Source organism: Prunus dulcis, chromosome 3 (assembly GCF_902201215.1).
Source record: "Prunus dulcis chromosome 3, ALMONDv2, whole genome shotgun sequence".
In the NCBI taxonomy this organism is placed as follows: Eukaryota; Viridiplantae; Streptophyta; class Magnoliopsida; order Rosales; family Rosaceae; genus Prunus; species Prunus dulcis.
Genome location: NC_047652.1, coordinates 8,503,545 through 8,523,552, shown reverse-complemented (window position 1 = coordinate 8,523,552; position 20,008 = coordinate 8,503,545). Strand labels below are relative to the sequence as shown.

Sequence of the window (20,008 nt, the reverse complement as noted above, 5' to 3'; positions counted from 1 at the left end):
AATTAAATGGCATCATTGCAAAGAGCTCATTGATACGAGTTCGTAGACACGTAGTGGGCTAGTTTTAATGAAGAAGTTATGGTCAACGGAAGTGCAGTGGCACAACCGTAAATATTTTGAAGTTAGATTTTTTTAAAAAAAACCAACGCAACTTCTCTCTCTCTCTCTCTCTCTCTCTCTCTCTCTCTCTCTCCCCGCGAAGACAGCACAGCCGACCACTGTTTGGCCAGTAATCTCCCTCATCTGGCCACCGTTTGCCACGAGACCGGTTGCAAAAGAACCAACTCAACATCGTCTCCTCATCCCTCCCTTTTTCCAGATGAACCACAGCCTCCTACGCTGGAGGGAGCTCGAAAACAGGCCGGTTTTCCCTCGAATTTTTTGTCAGCGTTTTTGACGATTCAGGCCACCGATTTTGTCGATCCAGATATGCTTTTTCATCTATTCAATGTGATCTAGCAGATGGTTGGCATGGTTAGGATTGATTTTGTAGTTTCGAAGCTCGATTTAGGATCTAAGTTTTGACCCATTTTGCTTGACTTTTCGGCAAGCTCTGGCCACTCTTTGGCCGTGGCCCAAGAACAAAAGTTTCTATACTAGTTGTCATGAACACATAGGTATAGGTATTGTCGGGTGTTTTGAGAATTTTTCGGTCATTGGAATTTGCTCAAGACACCCACGCGTTGTCGGCGGGTGAGCCAAGGTTGGGTGGCCAATTTGGTTCTAAAATGTTCCCCATGTCGTCCCAAGCACGACGATATGGTCGGATTCGAATTTGGTTATCATTTGACGATCAAACAGATTTACACATATTAGGCGATGTCCGGGTTCGATATGATTGGACCGTTGGATCGGCCCCATTTCCAAATATGTTGATTACGTCCTCTAGGATCGTGTAGGAAATCATGGATCGAGAATCGGAGTCCCAGATACTCCAAATCATTGATTCAAAGATTACGTAAAACAGTGATCGTCCGATCATGCGATCGAGAGCTATTCGACCGCTCAATTTGGACCAAACTTGCAGGACATAGTTGGTATACCTTGTTGAACCCATATGAACTTTCGGATAGGAAATTGGAGGTCGTGGGCCCTGCGGGTCCGGTTAACCAAGGGTCTTCCAAGGTTATTTCACCTTTCGAAACACGTAGTTGAACCTTAGAAACTCACCGATTGTCGTACACACCCTTGAGTCCTGGAAAAAACTAGGAGTTCGTTTTTAAAGTTCTTGTTCAAAGTATTCTAATTAATTAATCTAGTCCTCGTATTCTTCAATAGGTACTCCGGCTTAGCGTACCTCGCAAGCAAGACCCTATTAGGGTCACGCAATATCAGACTTTCTGTGAGTGGACTTTGTTTTGAAATAGAATTATTTTCAACGATTAAATTACCATGCATTTAAAAATGGATTATTTTGATTATAGAGTTTATATATTGTTTAATTATGGAAATTTCGGTTATCTTGGTAATTGAAGTCTATAATTATATTGGATATGAATGATATGTTTTGTGAAATTGTTATTTGATTTATGACTAAATTGCTGGGCAAGTGATTGATAAGAATTTGGTACTTTGTTGATTATTATGTGAATATGTAATTGCACCATGCTAAGTATCATCCCCTGGTTACTGTACCCACACGTGGCGTTGGATTTTCCGACGTGTGGGCCAATCTGATTTTGTTAGTACTTTATCATACGTGGCATTGGATTATTTGGCGTGTGATAAACCAGTGTGCGTGCGTAGGACATGGTTTGGTTTGGCCACACGTGGCTTTGGAATTTCCGGCATGTGTGCTGTAGAGTGGTAGTCCCCCAGTTGCACAGCTCATCCCTAGACGCAAGGTAGAAAGTTGAAACCCTACGGGCTAGTCAAACAATCTCCATGCTGGATTGTTTCCCCGGTGCTCGTGTTGGTGTGAAAATATTATATATACTTATAAATTATATTATTTGTATAGTTATGGATTTTGGGGTGTATATCTATACAATTTCAAGATTCTTCGTGTCTATATGTATATAACTATAAATTTATATACGCTTAACTATTTCAAAAGCTTTCTTAACATTTTTCGTTTTATAAGCCTATGTTTCAGGAAGGGATTTGGTTGGAGTCAAAGGATGTGACTTGAATAGTTTGATATTATATTAGGAGTGTGAGAGTACATCAGTTTCACATTGAATACGTCTGAATGTTTTCGATTGCATGTTTTTAGCATTGTTTTCTAAACAGTGGGGTTCATTATCTTGTTCTGAATTATAATAAAACTTTGTTTTGTCCATTCACAAGTTTTCTATTTTGCGCCCCTCAAGCAGTAGCTAGACCTAAACTGAGCTGCCGAGTCGAGACTTGAACTGTCGAGCCCCGAACTCTTGTAGGGTAACTTTTATTTGTCTCGTTTATCGTTGAACTTTATTTTTGCTTGTAACTTGAATTTATCTAGATTTGCTCTGTTACCGCCCATGCTAGGGTTGGATGTAAGGCCAGAGACCTATTATGTAAATTGTGTGTTTCTACATTGTGCATGCTGCTGGTTGGTATTTATATTGTGTTCTAACAAGTTAAAAGTTTTTGGGAAAGTCCGTTTTTCAGGGGAAACTTTCCCAAAATTTCGGCAGAAAGTCTCGCCCGTCTTTTCCTTTGTTTTTGGAGAAGAGGGTGAAGTTAGTAAGTGGGCCCGGTATTTGGTGGATGTCGGAAAAACCACAAGATTTGTCAAGGATTTTGAGAAATTCGAGACGGGTCCTGTCAGTTGCTTGCACCTTTTCTTGTTCAGAACTAAGCCAATCATAAATTGCTAATCTAATAGCACAAATATTCTTAAAGTAAAGATTGACAGTAGGATACTTGGTCCTTGAAAAAAAAACAGTCGCATCATAAAACATGTCCAACTTATCAACAAGCTTCTTTCTCTTTGCCCAATCACTTTCACTAGGCACTTCTTTGTACAACGGCTCACGGTGCTTCAAACGAGGAAAAACATCTTTGTATATCATTGCAGTCTTAAGCATGGTAAAATGTCTTTCTAGCATGGTCGTGGTCAAAATTATAAGTACCAAGTTTGACAGTCCCATCACTCAACTTTGTAGGATTCAACGTTGATTGATCTATGGTTCTTTTTTTATTTATTTATAAGGACAAGACTTTACATGATCAAGTAAATGTCTAGTCCCATTCTTGCTACTTGCAACTAAGATATTCTTATAATGAATGCACATAGCTTTCATTTGACCTCGAATTTCTTTCTTTTGAAAATGTTCCCAAGTAGGAGATCTACATTTCCTTTTGTTCATAGCAGCTTGAGTTGAACTTGTGGCTTCCGTGTTGTTATTTTCAGTTACTATAGGATTCTTATCATTTTCATTTAGTGTAGGGTTGTTATATATCCTCCTCAATTTGGGTTTCAAGAACTTGAGTCTCTTCATTGTCATCACTCATCTAGGAAATTTTTTTTTATAAAGACTGATACATCAATTGGAAGGTACAATATTTTTAACTATGTAATTATTTAACTTACTACAATCAATGTATTTTATTTATACGCATGCAATTGGATTAAACAACACGAACGGAATTAGTCATAACAAAAAAAAAAAAAATTCCCAGCGAGGTTGCCTCTTGGCATAATATTGAAGGGCACTCCATACAATGGTTTTGCGTGGTTTCCATAGATCGAAATGGTACAACTTTTATTGAACTAATCATTGTTAGATTTCCTTTTGTTATGTCCGGAGGTTAAAAGTATGAACATGTTGGTGCTTTTTATTCTCTCAAAAGGAAAGCATGCATATCAAAAAAGGTACAACTTTTTTCAAAACAAAGCATGCCTATTAGACAAGGTACATCTTTTATCAGACCAAAGCATGCATATGCCGTGCTTTGTGGTGTTAATTGCTTTAGAGACAACAAAGTAAACAATAGAAAATTTTCAAAAAGAGAGAGAACCTTGTTGACAGCGAACTTGATGTGCAGTCGCTCGCTAAAAGAATTCTAGAAGATAGCAGCACGTGTAGGAGGAAGGAATAAGGAGCGACAGACAGCGACTCTCTAGGGTAACTTTGTTTATTATATTATAATAATATATATGTATATAATNAATATTAATTATAAATAAATATATTACTTATAAATAAATATATTACTTATCGGGCCGAGTTCAGGGACGGGGATAACAATACCATCCCCGATCAGGGGATTTTGCAAATTCGGGGATCCCCGTATCCGGCCCCGATTTTCCCCCAAAAACTACCCCTATTAGGGCCGGGGACCCAACGGGTATTATTGCCATCCTTATCTCCAACCACCCTGCCGTAACCACATTTCCCCCTTCCCCCTGTCCACCCATGTGGCCCCTTCTTTCTCTCCTCCCTAACTTACTAATCCAAGAGATTGAAGAAGTAGGGAGATGAATTGCGTTTGATAACCCAATCCCACCAAGCCACACCCACCCTTGTCCTCGTCACCATCATCATCATCATCCATATTCCATCAAACATGCCTACTCATCATCCACTAAACATATACTATCATATCTCCAGACAAAGCTAATTACTCACCACTAATATACTTCCACCGAAATCCACTTTATATCTCAAGTAGACAACTAGATCTTTGTATATTAGTGTAGGCTCATTATTACCTCTTATTATTTTGTCACTAAAGTTGTATGTATATATATATATATATATATTTTACTACACACACAAGAAATATGAATGAATGCAAAAATATTTTGTAGCTTTAGATTCTTCATGGTATTAGATCTTTAACAATCCACCGAGCATCCTTTTCTATTCATTATTATTATTTTCTTCCTCTATTCATTCCTACCTTTAAACATGGCCACTGAAACCTCCCAATCCCCCAGTCCTATTGTGTCCTCTCCCAGCTCCACGAATACCACTACTTCCTTAATCACTATCAATGCCGCTGCTCAACTCCCAATCAAACTAACGCCCTTAAACTATCCTTCTTGGTGGGCACAGTTCAATGCTTTTCTCTTAGGATATGATCTCATGGGGTATGTAGACGAGATATATACTCCCTCACCACCATCAATCGCTAGTTCTCCATCTTATCCCCATGCTCTATGGACACGTCAAGATCAACTATTGCTTCATGCCATCCTTGCTTTGGTATCTGAACAAGTTATCTCCCTCATTGCTTCTGCAAAAACCTCCCAGGCTGCGTGGGACAAACTCTCACAGCTCTTTGCCAACTGAACTCGATCTCGTGTCATAAGTCTCAAAGAAAGACTCACCCTCACACGTCGTGACTCCAAACCTGCCACTGCATACCTGCAAACTGTCAAAGCCATTAGTGACGAGTTAGCCCTTATTGATGCTCTGGTTGCTGATGACGATCTTGTCATCCATATTCTTAACGGTGTTAGTCCTGAATTCAAGGAACTCGCCGCTGCTGCTCGTGCTCGTGAAAGCTCCATTTCCTTTGAAGAGCTTCATGAAAAACTTGTAGAGTATGAAGCTGCCCTACAATGCGAGGACACCCATACTGCATCGCCTGTCATTACTGCAAACATTACTCAGCAGCCCCATTCCTCTCTGCCCCATCGCGAATCCTCTGGCACTACTTCCTTCAATCATAGTCCTTCCAATACTACTCAATTTCGACACTCCTATAATACCTTTGGAACTGGCTATCGTGGTTTCTGTCAACTTTGTGATCAATAAGGTCATAGCACCAAGCGTTGTTCCCGCGCTCGTTTTGTCCAGCAGTAGCCACAAGTTGCAAACTATTCTTTTGGTACCACTGTCTCTTCGTAAAATTGGCTCATCTACTGTGGTGCCTCCCACCATGTCACTGCTAATCTGAAAAATCTGTCTGTCCATTCTCCATATAAAGGTTCTGATGAAATTGTCATTGGTAATGGATTAGGTTTGGAAATCACACATGTTGGATCTACCCACCTTTCTTCTTCCTCCCTTACTACTTTTTCCTTATCTAACATGCTTTGCATTCCTTCCATACATAAAAATTTAATATTTCTTTCTAAATTCTGTAAACATAACAATACCTCAATTGAATTTTCCCCCTCTTACTTTTGTGTGAAGGATCTGGGCATGGAGACGACACTTCTTTGAGGTCCGAATAAGAATGACGTGTATAAGTGGCCTCAATCTTCCACGAGTTCCTTCGTTCAGGCTGTTGCTATGGTTGGTAAAGCAACCCCTATGCATGCCTGGCATCAACTCCTTGGTCACCCAAATAACCGCACTCTTCATAAAATTATCCATTCCTCCTCCCTTTCTGTGTCGTCTAAATCCTTTAGTGTGTCTTCATGTGCCACATGTTGTAATAAGAGCCATCGACTCCCGTTTGGTGTTTCTTCTCTTATGAGTAGAGGTCCTCTTGATCTCCTCTATAGTGATGTTTAGGGTCCTTCTCTGTTTACCTCAATTCATGATTTTACATATTATGTTATCTTTGTCGACCATTACACCAAATACATTTGGCTCTACCCTATTAAACTCAAATCTGACGTGCTTCATATTTTTACCAAATTTAAATCCCTTGTCGAAAATTATTTCAAAACAAAAATTTCTTCTCTTTACTCTGATGGGGGTGGTGAGTATGTCAAACTCAAAGATTTTCTTGCTTCCAGTGGTATTTACCACCTAACTTCCCCTCTTTACACTCTTGAACATAATGGGTTAGCTGAGCGTTGTCATCGTCATGTTGTTGAAACTGGTCTTACCCTCCTTCATCAAGCCTCCATGCCTCTCTCCTATTGGACTCATGCGTTTCAAGCTACTATATACCTTATCAATCGCACGCCTATCTCCACTCTTGGAAACATATCACCCTACATTGCTCTTTTTGGTCAACCTTCTCACTACCGTAAACTTCGTGTCTTCGACTATTTATGTTTTCCTTGGTTACGTGCCTGTAACTCTTATAAACTTGTTCTGTGTTCTCGCTCATGTCTTTTTCTTAGCTATTCTTTTTCCCAAAGTGCCTAAAAATGCCTTGATCTTTCTTCTCAGCTTCTTTTGGTCTCTTGACATGTTGTACATGATCAGTCTGTCTTCCCATTCACTTTACATAATCCATCTGCTCCTCGTGTCTCTGCTTCCAGCCTTGAGCTCTGGTCTTCTCTCATCCCCCCTATCCTACATGTGTCTATCATGCATGCTACAACATCACATCACTAGACTTCACCATCCGTAGCTCTTGCTACATTGGTTGCTAGTGCCTCATCTCCGTCATCTTGTTCTCCCTCGAATGAGCCTTGTCCCCTCATGCCTGATCCCTCACCAGCATTTCCCAGTAGTTCACCTTCTCCACCACCGCCTCCTCCACCTCCTCCTACCAATCATCACCCCATGATTTTCTGATCCAAAAACCATATCTTTAAACCCAAACACATTCATGTCACTACCAAATACCCTCTCCCTTCGCCTCTAGAACCAACATGTGTCTCTTAGGCCGCTCGAGATCCTTTTTGTCCAATGAATTTAATGCCTTAATTCGAAATTGCACCTGGGAACTTGTTCTAGCCACTTTTCATCAGAACCTCATAGGTTGCAAGTGGGTATTTCGCATCAAACATCACCTGAACTGCAGTATTGACAGATACAAGGCATGTTCAGTTGCTAAATATTTTCATCAGTGCCATGGCATTGATTTCTCTGACACCTTCAGTCCTGTTGTAAAACCTACTACCATTAGAATTATTCTACATCTTGCTCTCTCTTTTAGATGGCCGACCGCCAACTTGATGTCAATAATGCATTTCTCCATGGTTCACTATCTGAAGATGTCTATATGTTACAACCCCTTGGTTTTGTGGACTCAAATTTTCCATCTCATGTATGCAAACTTCGCAAAGCACTATATGGCCTCAAGCAGGCACCACGCGCATGGTACAAAAAATTGAGCTCCTTCTTGCTCTCTCATGCATTCACCAAAACCCTTTCAGATGCCTCCTTATTTATTTATCATCATGGTTTTGCTATTATTTACTTCCTTGTCTATGTTGATGACCTTATTGTTATAGGAAATAATTCATCTACTCTGTCTAAATTTCTTCATGACCTTGCCCAGCAAGTCTCGCTCAAAGATTTGGGTCCTCTTCACTATTTTCTTTGGAGAGAAAGTTTAGGTTTCTGTTAGGGATTCAGATAAGTTTTGCATTTAGTTTGAATAAGCCCTAGTCTTTAGGGTACTTGTTTAGTTGCACTTATCACGTTGATTAGTTGTAAACATGAGCTAGTTTTTCTCATTATGTTAATATTGTAGAAGGCTATTTATATGCCTAGATTGTTCAATAAGAGTAATGTCATTCCCAGAACTGTTGTGTACTCTTTTATTTGTGTTTCGATTCTTAACATTCTGGTATCAGAGCCCCTATTGGGCTTGACAAAATCAAAGCAGCAGTCTGAGAGATTTTTGCAGCAGCAAAGAAGATGACAACCGAAGGGAATTTTGTGTAGCTAGCCATCCGTCGCTTCGATGGTCACTATGACCATTGGAGCATGTTGATGGAGAATTTCCTGCGATCTAAGGAATATTGGGGGCTGGTAGAGATTGGCTATGTTGAGCCGGAGTGTGTAGCGGTGCAAATAAAAGCACAGCGAAAGGGGCTCAATGAATTGAAGCTGAAAGATTTGGAAGTCAAAAATTATCTCTTTCAGGCCATAGATCGGACGATATTGGAGACCATTCTCATGAAGGATACTTCCAAACAAATTTGGGAGTCTATGAAGAAGAAGTTTGAAAGGAGTGCTAGGGTTAAGAGGTCACATCTACAAGCTCTTCGCGGAGAGTTTGAAACCCTAGATATGAAGGTTGGAGAAGGAGTCTCCGAGTACTTTTCAAGAGTGTTGTCAGTGGCCAACAAGATGAGAACACATGGAGAGCAGATGCAAGATGTCACAGTGGTGGAGAAGATTCTCAGATCATTGAGTGAGAAGTTTAATTATGTCGTTTGCTCAATCGAGGAGTCCAAAGACATTGATCAACTCTCCATTGATGAACTGTAGAGTTCTCTGATTATTCATGAGCAAAAATTCCAACGACATAAAGAGAAGAACAAGCACTCAAGATAACATCTAAAGACAGTTTTGGTGCAAGAGGACGGGGTCAAGGTGCATATAGAGGTCGAGGAAGAGGGAGAGGCCGCCAGTCCTACAATAAAGCAACAGTGGAATGCTATAAGTGTCACAAGCTTGGACACTTTCAATCTGAGTGTCCAAGCTGGGATAAGGAAGCCAACTACGTTGAATTAGGAGAAGAATAACATATGTTGCTCGTGTCATATGTGGAGATGAAAAGTGCTCGAAGGGAAGGTGTCTGGTTCCTAGATTCTGGATGTAGCACCCACATGTGTGGTGACAAAAGCCTGTTCTACGATTTAAATGAGGACTTCAGGAAGATTGTAAAGTTGGGAAATAACACAAGGATGGCTATATTAGGAAAAGGCAACGTGAGATTGACAGTAAGCGGCTTTACACATGTTGTTAGTGAAGTATTTTTTTGTGCCTAAACTACAGAACAATCTTCTGAGCATTGGTCAACTACAAGAAAGAGGGTTGACAATTCTCATTCAACAAGGAAAGCTCAAAATTTATCATCTAGAGAAAGGGCTCATAATACAAACTGAGATGACAACAAATCGGGTGTTTGTGTTGCTAGAAAATTCACTGTCTCCAAAGCCAGCTTGTCTCTACACTTCCACGTAGGATTTGGCACACTTATGGCATTGTCTCTATGGACATTGGAGTTACAAAGGATTGAGGACACTTCAGTTCAAGAAAATGGTGCATGGAATACCTCAGTTCAAGAGTCCATGGACAGTGTGTGCTAATTGTATGATTGGATAGCAACACAGGGATTCAATTTCAAAAAAGAGCAATTGGAGGGCTACAGAGAAACTCCAACTTATTCATGCAAACCTCTGCGGACCAATCTCTCTCATCTCCAATAGTAAGAAGAGGTACATCATATGCTTTATTGATGACTTTACTAGAAAGGCATGGACTTATTTTTTAGTAGAAAAATCAGAAGCATTAAGCATGTTCAAATGTTTTCAGAGTTATGTTGAGAAAGAAGTAGGATGGCATATAAAATGTTTGAGAACAGACTGAGAAGGACAGTTCACATCATTCGAATTCAATGAGTTTTGCACAGAGCATGGCATCAAGGGGAAATTGATTGCAACGTATACCCCACAGCAGAACGGAGTTGCTGAAAGGAAAAATCGAACAGTGATGAACATGGTTCGATGCATGTTGTCTTAAAAAAAGACTCCCAAGACTTTCTGGCCAGAGGTAGTAAACTGGACAACATATGTTCTAAATCGAAGTCCTACATTGGTTGTAAAGAATCAAACACTTGAGGAAGCTTGGAGTGGAAGCAAACTCTCAGTTGAGTATTTCAGGGTTTTCGAATGTGTGGCACATGTGCATATTCCTGATGTGAAAAGGACAAAGCTAGATGCAAAAAGCTTCAACTGTGTGTTATTGGGAGTAAGTGAAGAGTCTAAGGCATATAGCTCTATGATCCAGTTGCAAAGAAGGTTGTAATTAGCAGGGATGTAGTGTTTGAGGATGACAAGTCTTGGAACTGGGATAAAAGTTATGAAGAACATATAATGGCTGATCTGGAATGAGATGATGAATAAGATAATGAGGTAGTGAACGCAGAAAATGATGGGGCAGTGAGTAGGGAAGAATAAGAAGTCACTGAAGAACTAGTTGGTAGTCCTCAAATTGGTGAAAATGGAAGAGAGTCTCCAGTTTCGATGAAAGAAGAGCCAAAAGGCCCTCAGGATGGATGAGAGATTATGTAAGTGGGGAAGGGCTTTGAGAAGAAGAAGATACAAATGTTAATTTGGCCATATTTGCTTCAGCAGATCCAGTGCATTTTGAGGAGGCAGTGAAGCATGACAAATGGAGGATAGCTATGGACATGGAGATGAAGGCTACAGAGAGAAACAACACATGGGAACTTATTGATTTGCCTACAGGTGCAAAGAAGATTGGAGTGAAGTGGGTTTATAAGACCAAACTCAGGGAGAATGAAGAAGTGGACAAGTTCAAGGCTCGTTTGGTGTCCAAGGGGTATGCACAACAGCAAGGGATAGACTACACAGAAGTATTTGCATCGGTTGCTAGAATGGATACAGTGAGAATGATTGTGGCTCTAGCAGCTCAGAAAGGATGGACTCTCTATCAACTTGATGTCAAATCCGCATTCCTGCATGGGAAGCTTAATGAAGAAGTGTACGTGGAGTAGCCTAAGGGTTATGAACTAAAAAAATAATCCTTAGAAAGTATATAGGTTGAAGAAATCCCTTTATGGACTAAAATAAGCCCCACGACCTTGGTTCAGTCGTATTGAAGCACATTTCATAAGCGAAGGGTTCAAGAAGTGTTATAGTGAACATACTTTGTTCATTAAAACAAATAAGGGAGGTAAGATTCTCATTCTCAGCTTATAAGTGGATGATTCAATATTTACTTGCAATGATGAATTGATGTTTGCTGAGTTTAAGAATTCCATGTTGAGGGAGTTTGATATGACCGATTTGGGGAGAATGAGGTTTTTCCTTGGCATAGAAGTATTGCAGAGGTCGGATGGGATTTATATTTGCCAGAGAAAGTATGCTTTGGAGGTGTTGAATAGGTTTCGGATGGAAACTAGCAACTCGGTTCATAATCCCATTGCTCCAGGTTGTAAACTTTTTAAAGATTAGAATGGGGTTGGTGTTGATGAGACTTTGTTTAAACTGATGGTGGGATGCCTCATGTACTTAACAGCTACGAGGCCGGACTTGATGTTTGCAGTAAGCTTGATTGGCAGGTACATGGCTAGACCAACTGAGTTGCACTTGCTGGCAACCAAGAGGATACTGAAGTACTTGAAAGGAACCACTGGACTTGGAGTTTTTTACAAGAAGGGAGGGTATGAAGGTCTGGTTGGTTATACAGATAGCAATTATGCAGGAGATCTAGAAGACAGGAAAAGCACATCAGCCTATGTATTCATGTTGGGATCTGGAGCTGTTGCCTGGTCTTCAAGAAAACAACCTATAGTCACACTTTCAACCACTGAAGTAGAGTTTGTGGCTGCAGCTACGTGTGCTAGCCAAACTGTTTGGATGAAGAGGATACTTGAGAAACTGAGTATGGAGGAAAGTAAGTGTACTACAATTCTTTGTGATAATAGTTCCACAATTAAACTATCAAAAAACCCTGTGTTACATGGTCGAAGCAAGCACATTGATGTGCGCTTCCATTTTCTTCGTGATCTCACACGAGAAGGAGCAGTTGAGTTGGTTTATTGTGGAACACAAGATCAGCTGGCAGATGTGATGACAAAGCCCTGCACATTGGATGTGTTTTAGAGGTCTCGGATTTAGTTGGGAGTTTGCCAAGTTCTTGAATTAAAATAGTTGCAATTGGGAACTAGTTTAAGGGAGGGAATGAAGAGAAAGTTTGGGTTTCTGTTAGGGATTCAAATAAGTTTTTGTATTCAGTTTGAATAAGCCCTAGTCTTTAGGGTACTCGTTTAGTTGCATTTATCACGTTGATTAGTTGTAAACGTGAGCTGGTTTTTCTCGTTCTGTTAAGATTGTAGAAGGCTATTTATAAGCCTAGATTGTTCAATAAGAGTACTGTCATTCCCAAAACTGTTGTGTACTCTTTTATTTGTGTTTTGATTCTTAACATTCTTGGTGTTGAGATTGTGCCTACTGCTAGTAGATTATTTCTTTCCCAACACAAATACATATGGGACCTTTTAGCTACAGCTGGTATGGATGGCGCTAAGGAGGTCCGCACCCCAATGTCCACCTCTGATCCCCTGACCCTTCATGATGGTTCTACTCCAACTGATGCTACCATGTTTCAACAACTCGTTGGTGGTCTCCAATACCTCAACCTTACTCATCTTGACATTGCATTTGCCGTTAACAAGCTTTCTCAATCCATGCATCAACCCTCTCAACTTCACTGGCAGGCCCTTAAGAGACTTATTCGTTATCTAAAGTGCACTTTTTATCATGGGTTATTTATTTGTCGTTCGTCTACTCCCACTTTACAAGCCTATTTTGATGCGAACTAGGCTGGTAATCGTGATGATCGCAGCTCCACCACTAGTTATCTTATTTATCTTAGTGGCAATTTAATCTCATGGAGTTCCGCAAACAATTATTTGTTGCTCGTTCCTCTACTGAGTCTGAGTATTGTGCCATCGCTTGCATTGCTGCTGAATTGGCCTGGATTCAATCCTCACTTCGCAAGCTTGGTGTCTCACTTCCTACCAGTTCCACTATTTCCTGTGATAATGTTGGAGATACTTTCTACTGTGCTAATCATGTTCTTCACTCCAGCATGAAACACCTCAAAATAGATTTTCAATTTGTTCGTGATCATGTGACTCGTGGCCTTCTTCAAGTTTCTTATGTTTCTACAATTGATCAATTAGCTGATGCTTTGACCAAGCCTTTTTCTCATCAACGTTTTCATCTACTCAAATCCAAGATTGGTTTCTCTGATGGGGCCACCATCTTGCGGGGGTGTATTAAAGAGTTATCACAGCTTCTACCAAACATGCCTACTCATCATCCACTAAACATATAGTATCATATCTCCAAACAAAGCTAATTACTCACCACTAATACACCTCCACCAGAATCCACTTTATATCTCAAGTAGACAACTAGATCTTTGTATATTAGTGTATGATCATTATTACCTCTAATTATTTTATCACTAAAGCTGTATATATATTGCACTACACACTGCACAAGAAATATGAATGAATACAAAAACATTTTGGGGTGAAGGTGTTGGGTTTTGTTAGCAAAGAGGGTTGAGAGAGAGAGAGAGTGTGTGTGTGTGTGTGTGTGAAGACCCGTATTTTAAACTAATAAAAGAATATATTTTTCATTTAGATAAACTTGGACGTTATTATCTTTTTAAGATATTTATCTTTTGGATAAACTTGTATGATCTTATCTTGTTAGGATATTTATCTTTTGGATAAACTTGGATGATCTTATCTTGTTAGGATATTTATCTTTTGGATAAACTTGGATGATCTTATCTTGTTATCTTTTGGATAAATTTGGATGTTCTTATCCTTTTAATATTGAAGTTTATCCTATCCCTATAACCACTATAAATAGGAGCATAACCTTATAGTTTCAAAACATGAGAAATTAGAAAGAAATATAGAGAGAAGAAGAAAGGTTAAGAAAAAAGAGTGGGAGACTGAGTTTGTGGATGTGGTGGAATATTGGGAAAACACCTTACATTTCTAGCAAAAGCTTTGGTGTCAAGGTAGGGATTTCTTGGGGAGCCGTTTACAGAGATTGATTTAATTAAATTTCGTGAGCACTATATTATGCGTAATATTATAATTACTTGGAGTTCTTGGGTTGAGAAAATAATGATGAAAAAGAGGGTAGTGGGAATGATCTTTTGTGTAGCTGAGTCTAATTCTTGGCAGGTATTAGATCTCAGGGATCCCATGGTGCACATGGTTTTTATTGGGTGATTCGGGACTGGCTACAGGGAGTTAGACAAGATGACTAATAAAAGAGGAATTATGGGATGATTGAGATGAGTGTTGGTTCATATAAATGGGCATTCGGGGACCAAGTGGGATAAGCATGGTATGGGATGTGCAGATTTGCTTGTCCAGTTATTTGAATTAACGGGAGTAGATGAAGAGCATTCATGCATTATTATTATTAATGTGATATTTGGCAGTGTGATTGTATGTCACTTAATTTAGTTATATCAATTTCCTGTGGTAAGGTCTCAAGTCCCTACTGAGAGGTGGTTGCTCATCCCTCACCTTGTTTAATTTTTCAGATGAATTAGTGGGCAAGACAAGAACTAAACCAATTGAGGCTGAATTAGATTTATTTATTTCTTGTAAAGTTGTAAAATTTTGGAGCTATTTTTCTAAGAGAAGTTTATTTTAAACCCATGTTTCAGCTTTTTTATTTATTTATTTTTATTTTTTCACGCACTAGGCGCGGGGTTTTCACCAACCCTCAGGTCCGAGGCGTGACACACAGAGAGAGGTTGGTGGGTGGTGGTGTTGGTGGTTGGGTAGGGGAGGGTGAAGGTTGAAGCTATTAGGAAGTTGTTGGTGTTTTTCTTTCTTTTTCTAAACAGTTTTGAGAAAGTTATTTTCTTTTCTTTTGTTGTTTTTTTAAATAACTAATTTATAAAACTGAGAACTGTTTGAATTTTAAAAAGAAATTAAAATATTTTATATCTGTTTTTTTATATTTATTTTAGACTTAAAAATATTTTAATAGCTAAAATACTAAAATACTCATGTCATGTCAACAAGATAACGGTTTTATTGAGAAATTTGATGGAATGGGGCAACGCGAGACACACAATAATAGCACACCCATATTGACCCAGTTGTAAACTCAGGACGTAAATTGAGATTTTTTTTTAAATTTTAATTTTTTTGAGGACCTTTCCTATTGAGAGGGACAATAGCATACTAAATTTACACACACTACATGGATGTTAGGACGCAAACCCAGGACCTTACCTGAGGTAAACTGAGATTTCTGATAAAGCATAGGAAGTATATCAATAAATAAGCCTAAATACTTAAAAAGGAAAGTTAGACTCCGTGGAATGGAATGTTCATTCAATTGTTGAATATAAATAGCATTTATTAAGATCTTTTACCCGAGTTTATATTAAGCTCATTTTTTCATGAGGCTAATGCGACAGTTGATATGAACTTATATCTCAGTTTCAATTTGTCACTTCAAAGAAAAAATTAAGAGAAATGTCATCTAAATTTTTCAAAATCCATGATTTGTCATCTGATTTTAACACCATCCAATTTTCTATCCATTTTTAGGGGTATTTTAATCTTTCCATTTTCAAGGGTATTTTTAAAATGGAAAAATCATTATATAAAAAATTGTATATCTTTTGAACAATTAAAATTGATACACACATACACACAGACACACACACATATATATCCCCTTCCCCCATCCATGAGTGCCACTGGCGACTCCAACCAACCTAGCCTACCTTGAAATCCATTCCCCCTTCCTCCTTCGCTCTCTACCATGGAACTATTGAAGTTTTGGCTCACCATGATGCGGGAGGAAAGAAGGAACCAAAGGGCTGCAAGAAAATGCAGCGGCTGGAGAAGAAGAATCACTGGTGCTCGAGTGGAAGCTGCAAGCGCTCGAGAGGATTGCGCGTGTTGTGCGATTTCGTGACTAGATTTGGACAGATTTTCTCCTTGTTTTATGGTCTTTTATGTTTCCTATTCCTAGTTAACTTGTAACTAAAGTCCTATGCATTATAAATAGGACTATTTGGGTTAGGTAAACAAAGGGGAGAAGAGAAGATGTAACACATGACAAAATTCAAAGGTGAATTCTTGAGTGTTTACAAGGGCATCAAATGGTTTGAGCAAGGGTGAGAGAAAAGAGATCTAGGGTTCTTGTGAGAGCTAAGGGGGTTCAGTTGTAACCAAAGTTGTTCTTACGTTCTAGTGAATTTCTTGGGTGGATCACCAACAAGATGTAGGCAGGAGGTCGAACCTCTATAAATATTTGTGTCCTTGTGTGTTTGTTTTACTCTCTTCGTGGTGTGTGCGTTTTATTCTCAAGGAGTTTATGTGCGTGCCTTTGCATAGTCCACCAATGACAAGGTCTTGGAGTGTTTTCGCAGAACAGGAACACCTACCCTCCATACACAAATTCCCTCAACCCACCCAAACCAATAATTCAGTAGCCTACATAACAGATGGTGACCAAGCAAACTTTAGATCCTTCAACATAAACACAATGGAAAGTAGTAGGCCAAAAAGAAAAGAAAAAAGTGGGGAAGGGGGAGGCGGTCCTATGCGATGTGTTTTGGGGGGGCGGGTGGGGTTGGGTTAGGGGAGAAAGTAAGAGAGAGGTCTCTTTTTTTCTTTCTTTTTTTCCTTGAAAATAAAAAGACTAAAATACCATTAAAATGGATGGAAAATTGGATGATGTTAAAGTCAAATGACAATCCATGGATTTTGAAAAATTAAGGTGACATTTCTCTTAAATTTTTTTTTAAGATGACAAATTAAAAGTGAGGTATAAGTTCAGGTGACATTTCTACAAGAATCCCTTATTAAATACCCACAGTTCATCCAACTAGACTTGGCCAATTGGTTCACTCACACGATTCTGCGGCCGTCAATATGACATCAATCACTTTCCAAAAATTTGAATTTTATAAAACACCTTTCCTTTGCAAAAAGACAACCTCCAGAGCAACTTTTTTCAACTTCCATCTAGAAGATTGCCTATATAAATTTGAGGTCAACACCGCACTAGAAACCCAACAATCCATTTCCTAGAATATATATATATATATATATATATATATTTTTTTTTTTCATTCCTAACGAAGATATTTAGTGGAGGTGAGCCCTTAGTTTTTGTCATTTGTCGCGCATTTGCATTAGCCATTTTTACTTTTCTACGTCGGCAATGAGATTCAAGCGTCCACTTTGGCCTATTGCAATTAGCGAAAAAGCAAACGTATGACAGGCTGAGATCAACTTCAGCGCAATTAGTTTTATTGTTAATGCACAGCACCTTCTTGGTTTCGGGTAAAATCGCAATTTCCTTTATGGTATTAGAGTTAGCTATCCACGTATCGGATTAAACAATCATACATGCTCTCATGTAAGGACAGAATTATAAATTTTTCAATGGGTGAGTTAGTCAAAGTTATTAGCTTAAAATTAAAATCATATAAACCACTAGTTCGCCAACAGGGTCTAGCCAAGTGGAAAAATGTCTTAACTTGCAGACCGGTGGTCTTGGGTTTAAACCCTCCTCCTCCTTGTAGTTTAGATTATTGCTTGTTTTTTTATTTAATTTTTAAAAATACACTAGTTCATAATTCCATTGACTAATTTTCAATAAGTTTTTTTCGTTTTTAATAAGCGATATTGGATGAAGGGGAAATCGAACTTGAAGACTTCAAGTGCAAGGGTAAATGTTAATTTCCAATAAACTTTAACATAAACAAATACATATTAAATGAAACCAAAAAGCACATATTATCAAAATAAAAATATGTTCAACAACATACTTAAAATGTACCTATTTTAATTTTTAATGTGTATGTTTACCGTGCAACTAAATTCATAAAGACTTAAGACCTTTTTGGACTTTAATTAATAGGCTAGTATATATTGGGCTATTTATTTAGATATATATGTTTGATTTTTAATGTTATCCCCAAAACCTCTTTTGCAGTAATTCTGCTATTGCTCCCAAGTCACCCAATATATGTTGTCCATGTATTACACTTGAGTGATACCACAAGTGAGGGTGCATGTTGAGAGTAACCGTCATTATAATAGACTGCTCTAAAAATTTGATTGTTTTCCACATTTGACTTTTCATCGCGGTTGACTTTAATTTGTCTTTGAGCATCACTTGTATCCCCATCCAATTGTACAAGAGCATTATTTAATTTCAAAGATAAATTCGGCAGCCCATATTTTTGACTAGGTTCCCATTTTAAAAAGTCAACAATTTCAACTAGGCCATAGTACTTTTAGAAACTTCCTAAATGTGTATTTATAGGGTGTGTGTTCTGGACAGAAGACGGAACAAATTAACCACTTTGAGTTTCTGCCAATATGTTCTTCTCCAAATCAATCCCTCTCTTTTTCTTACTCTTCTGTCTTTTACACCATGCAGCGCTTGGTGCTTCGCCACTTTTCCATTTTTGTTTCAGCAAAGAAAACTACACTGCCAATAGCCCATATGGTGCTAACTTGATTCAGCTGTTCAATCTTCTGTATACAAAAGTTCCTCCTACTGGATTTGGCCTTGGATCAACTGGTGAAGGCCAAAACCAAGCGAATGGGCTAGCCCTATGTCGTGGGGATGTCTCAAGCCAAGATTGCAAGACTTGTGTCGTTGAGGCAAGCAAAGAGCTTGGTGAGCGCTGCCCTAGTAGAAAAGGAGCCATAATATGGTACGACAACTGCCTGTTCAAGTACTCAAATGTGAATTTTGCTGGGAAAATTGATAACAACAACAGGTTTTATATGTGGAATGTCCAAGAAGTAGATGATCCCACGCCATTCAATGCGAAAGTTGAGGAATTGTTAAGCGGGTTATCTACTAAAGCTTCTTCTAACCCAAAGTTTTATGCTACTGGTGAGCTAGAGCTCAGCTCATCAGAAACGCTATATGGTTTGACTCAATGCACGAGGGACCTCTCTAGTTCCGATTGTAAGAAGTGTCTTGATGGTGCAATAAGCGAATTACCAAATTGTTGTGATGCAAAACGAGGTGGGCGTGTTGTGGGTGGGAGTTGTAACTTTCGATATGAACTTTACCCCATTGTTGATCCTTAACTAGATGATATAGCTCTCAGTCGGTTATGACCATGCAGCAATATTAATTCAATAAGTTCAGAACATGTTTAGAAAACATGTTAATTGTTATAAATCTGAAATGTTTATTACATATTATGCTTACAAATAAATGAAGTGATATGCATGGGACTTCTATTGCCTAATTTATCAGCCTCAACCCTCTTCATTCTGATATATATTTGACCATGCAGGTATACCAGAAATTTATTATTCCAAAACTCTAGAGTTTAAAAAAAATGAGCAAAGCATCAATAAGGGCTGGTCGAATTGGTAAGGATCGTTCTCTTCGCTATCAAGGCCTATATTTGAGTCCCATTCCCGGCAATCCCTGTTAGTGGGTAATCTGTAAAAACAAAAAAAAGGGTTAAGATTAATGTATGCATTTTGGGTTTTTCTTTTGGCTTCCCTTGACAACTTTGTAATAGGATTTCTATTGTTATTTATCAAGCTCAAGTTTAGATTGAGAATAGCTTCTCTAGGTGTTCTTAACTAACAACTATCATATGGAGGTTCATGCAAATTGGCAAAGGTAAATTGTGCATTGCATAACATTGCATTATACTATTTTCATAAAATGATGACTAGTCATCTGTTTCTTGGA

The 20,008-nt window shown here is 38.7% G+C and overlaps 1 protein-coding gene across 1 annotated transcript; it reads left to right on the top strand.

Moving 5' to 3' along the window:
- Positions 1–18,648: 18,648 nt before the first annotated feature.
- LOC117622680 (cysteine-rich repeat secretory protein 38-like) lies at positions 18,649–19,550 on the top strand. The gene has a single exon (XM_034353437.1). It carries the CDS (start codon positions 18,661–18,663, stop codon positions 19,384–19,386), a length of 726 nt encoding a protein of 241 aa, XP_034209328.1. The 5' UTR covers positions 18,649–18,660; the 3' UTR covers positions 19,387–19,550.
- The last annotated feature ends 458 nt before the right edge of the window (positions 19,551–20,008 follow it).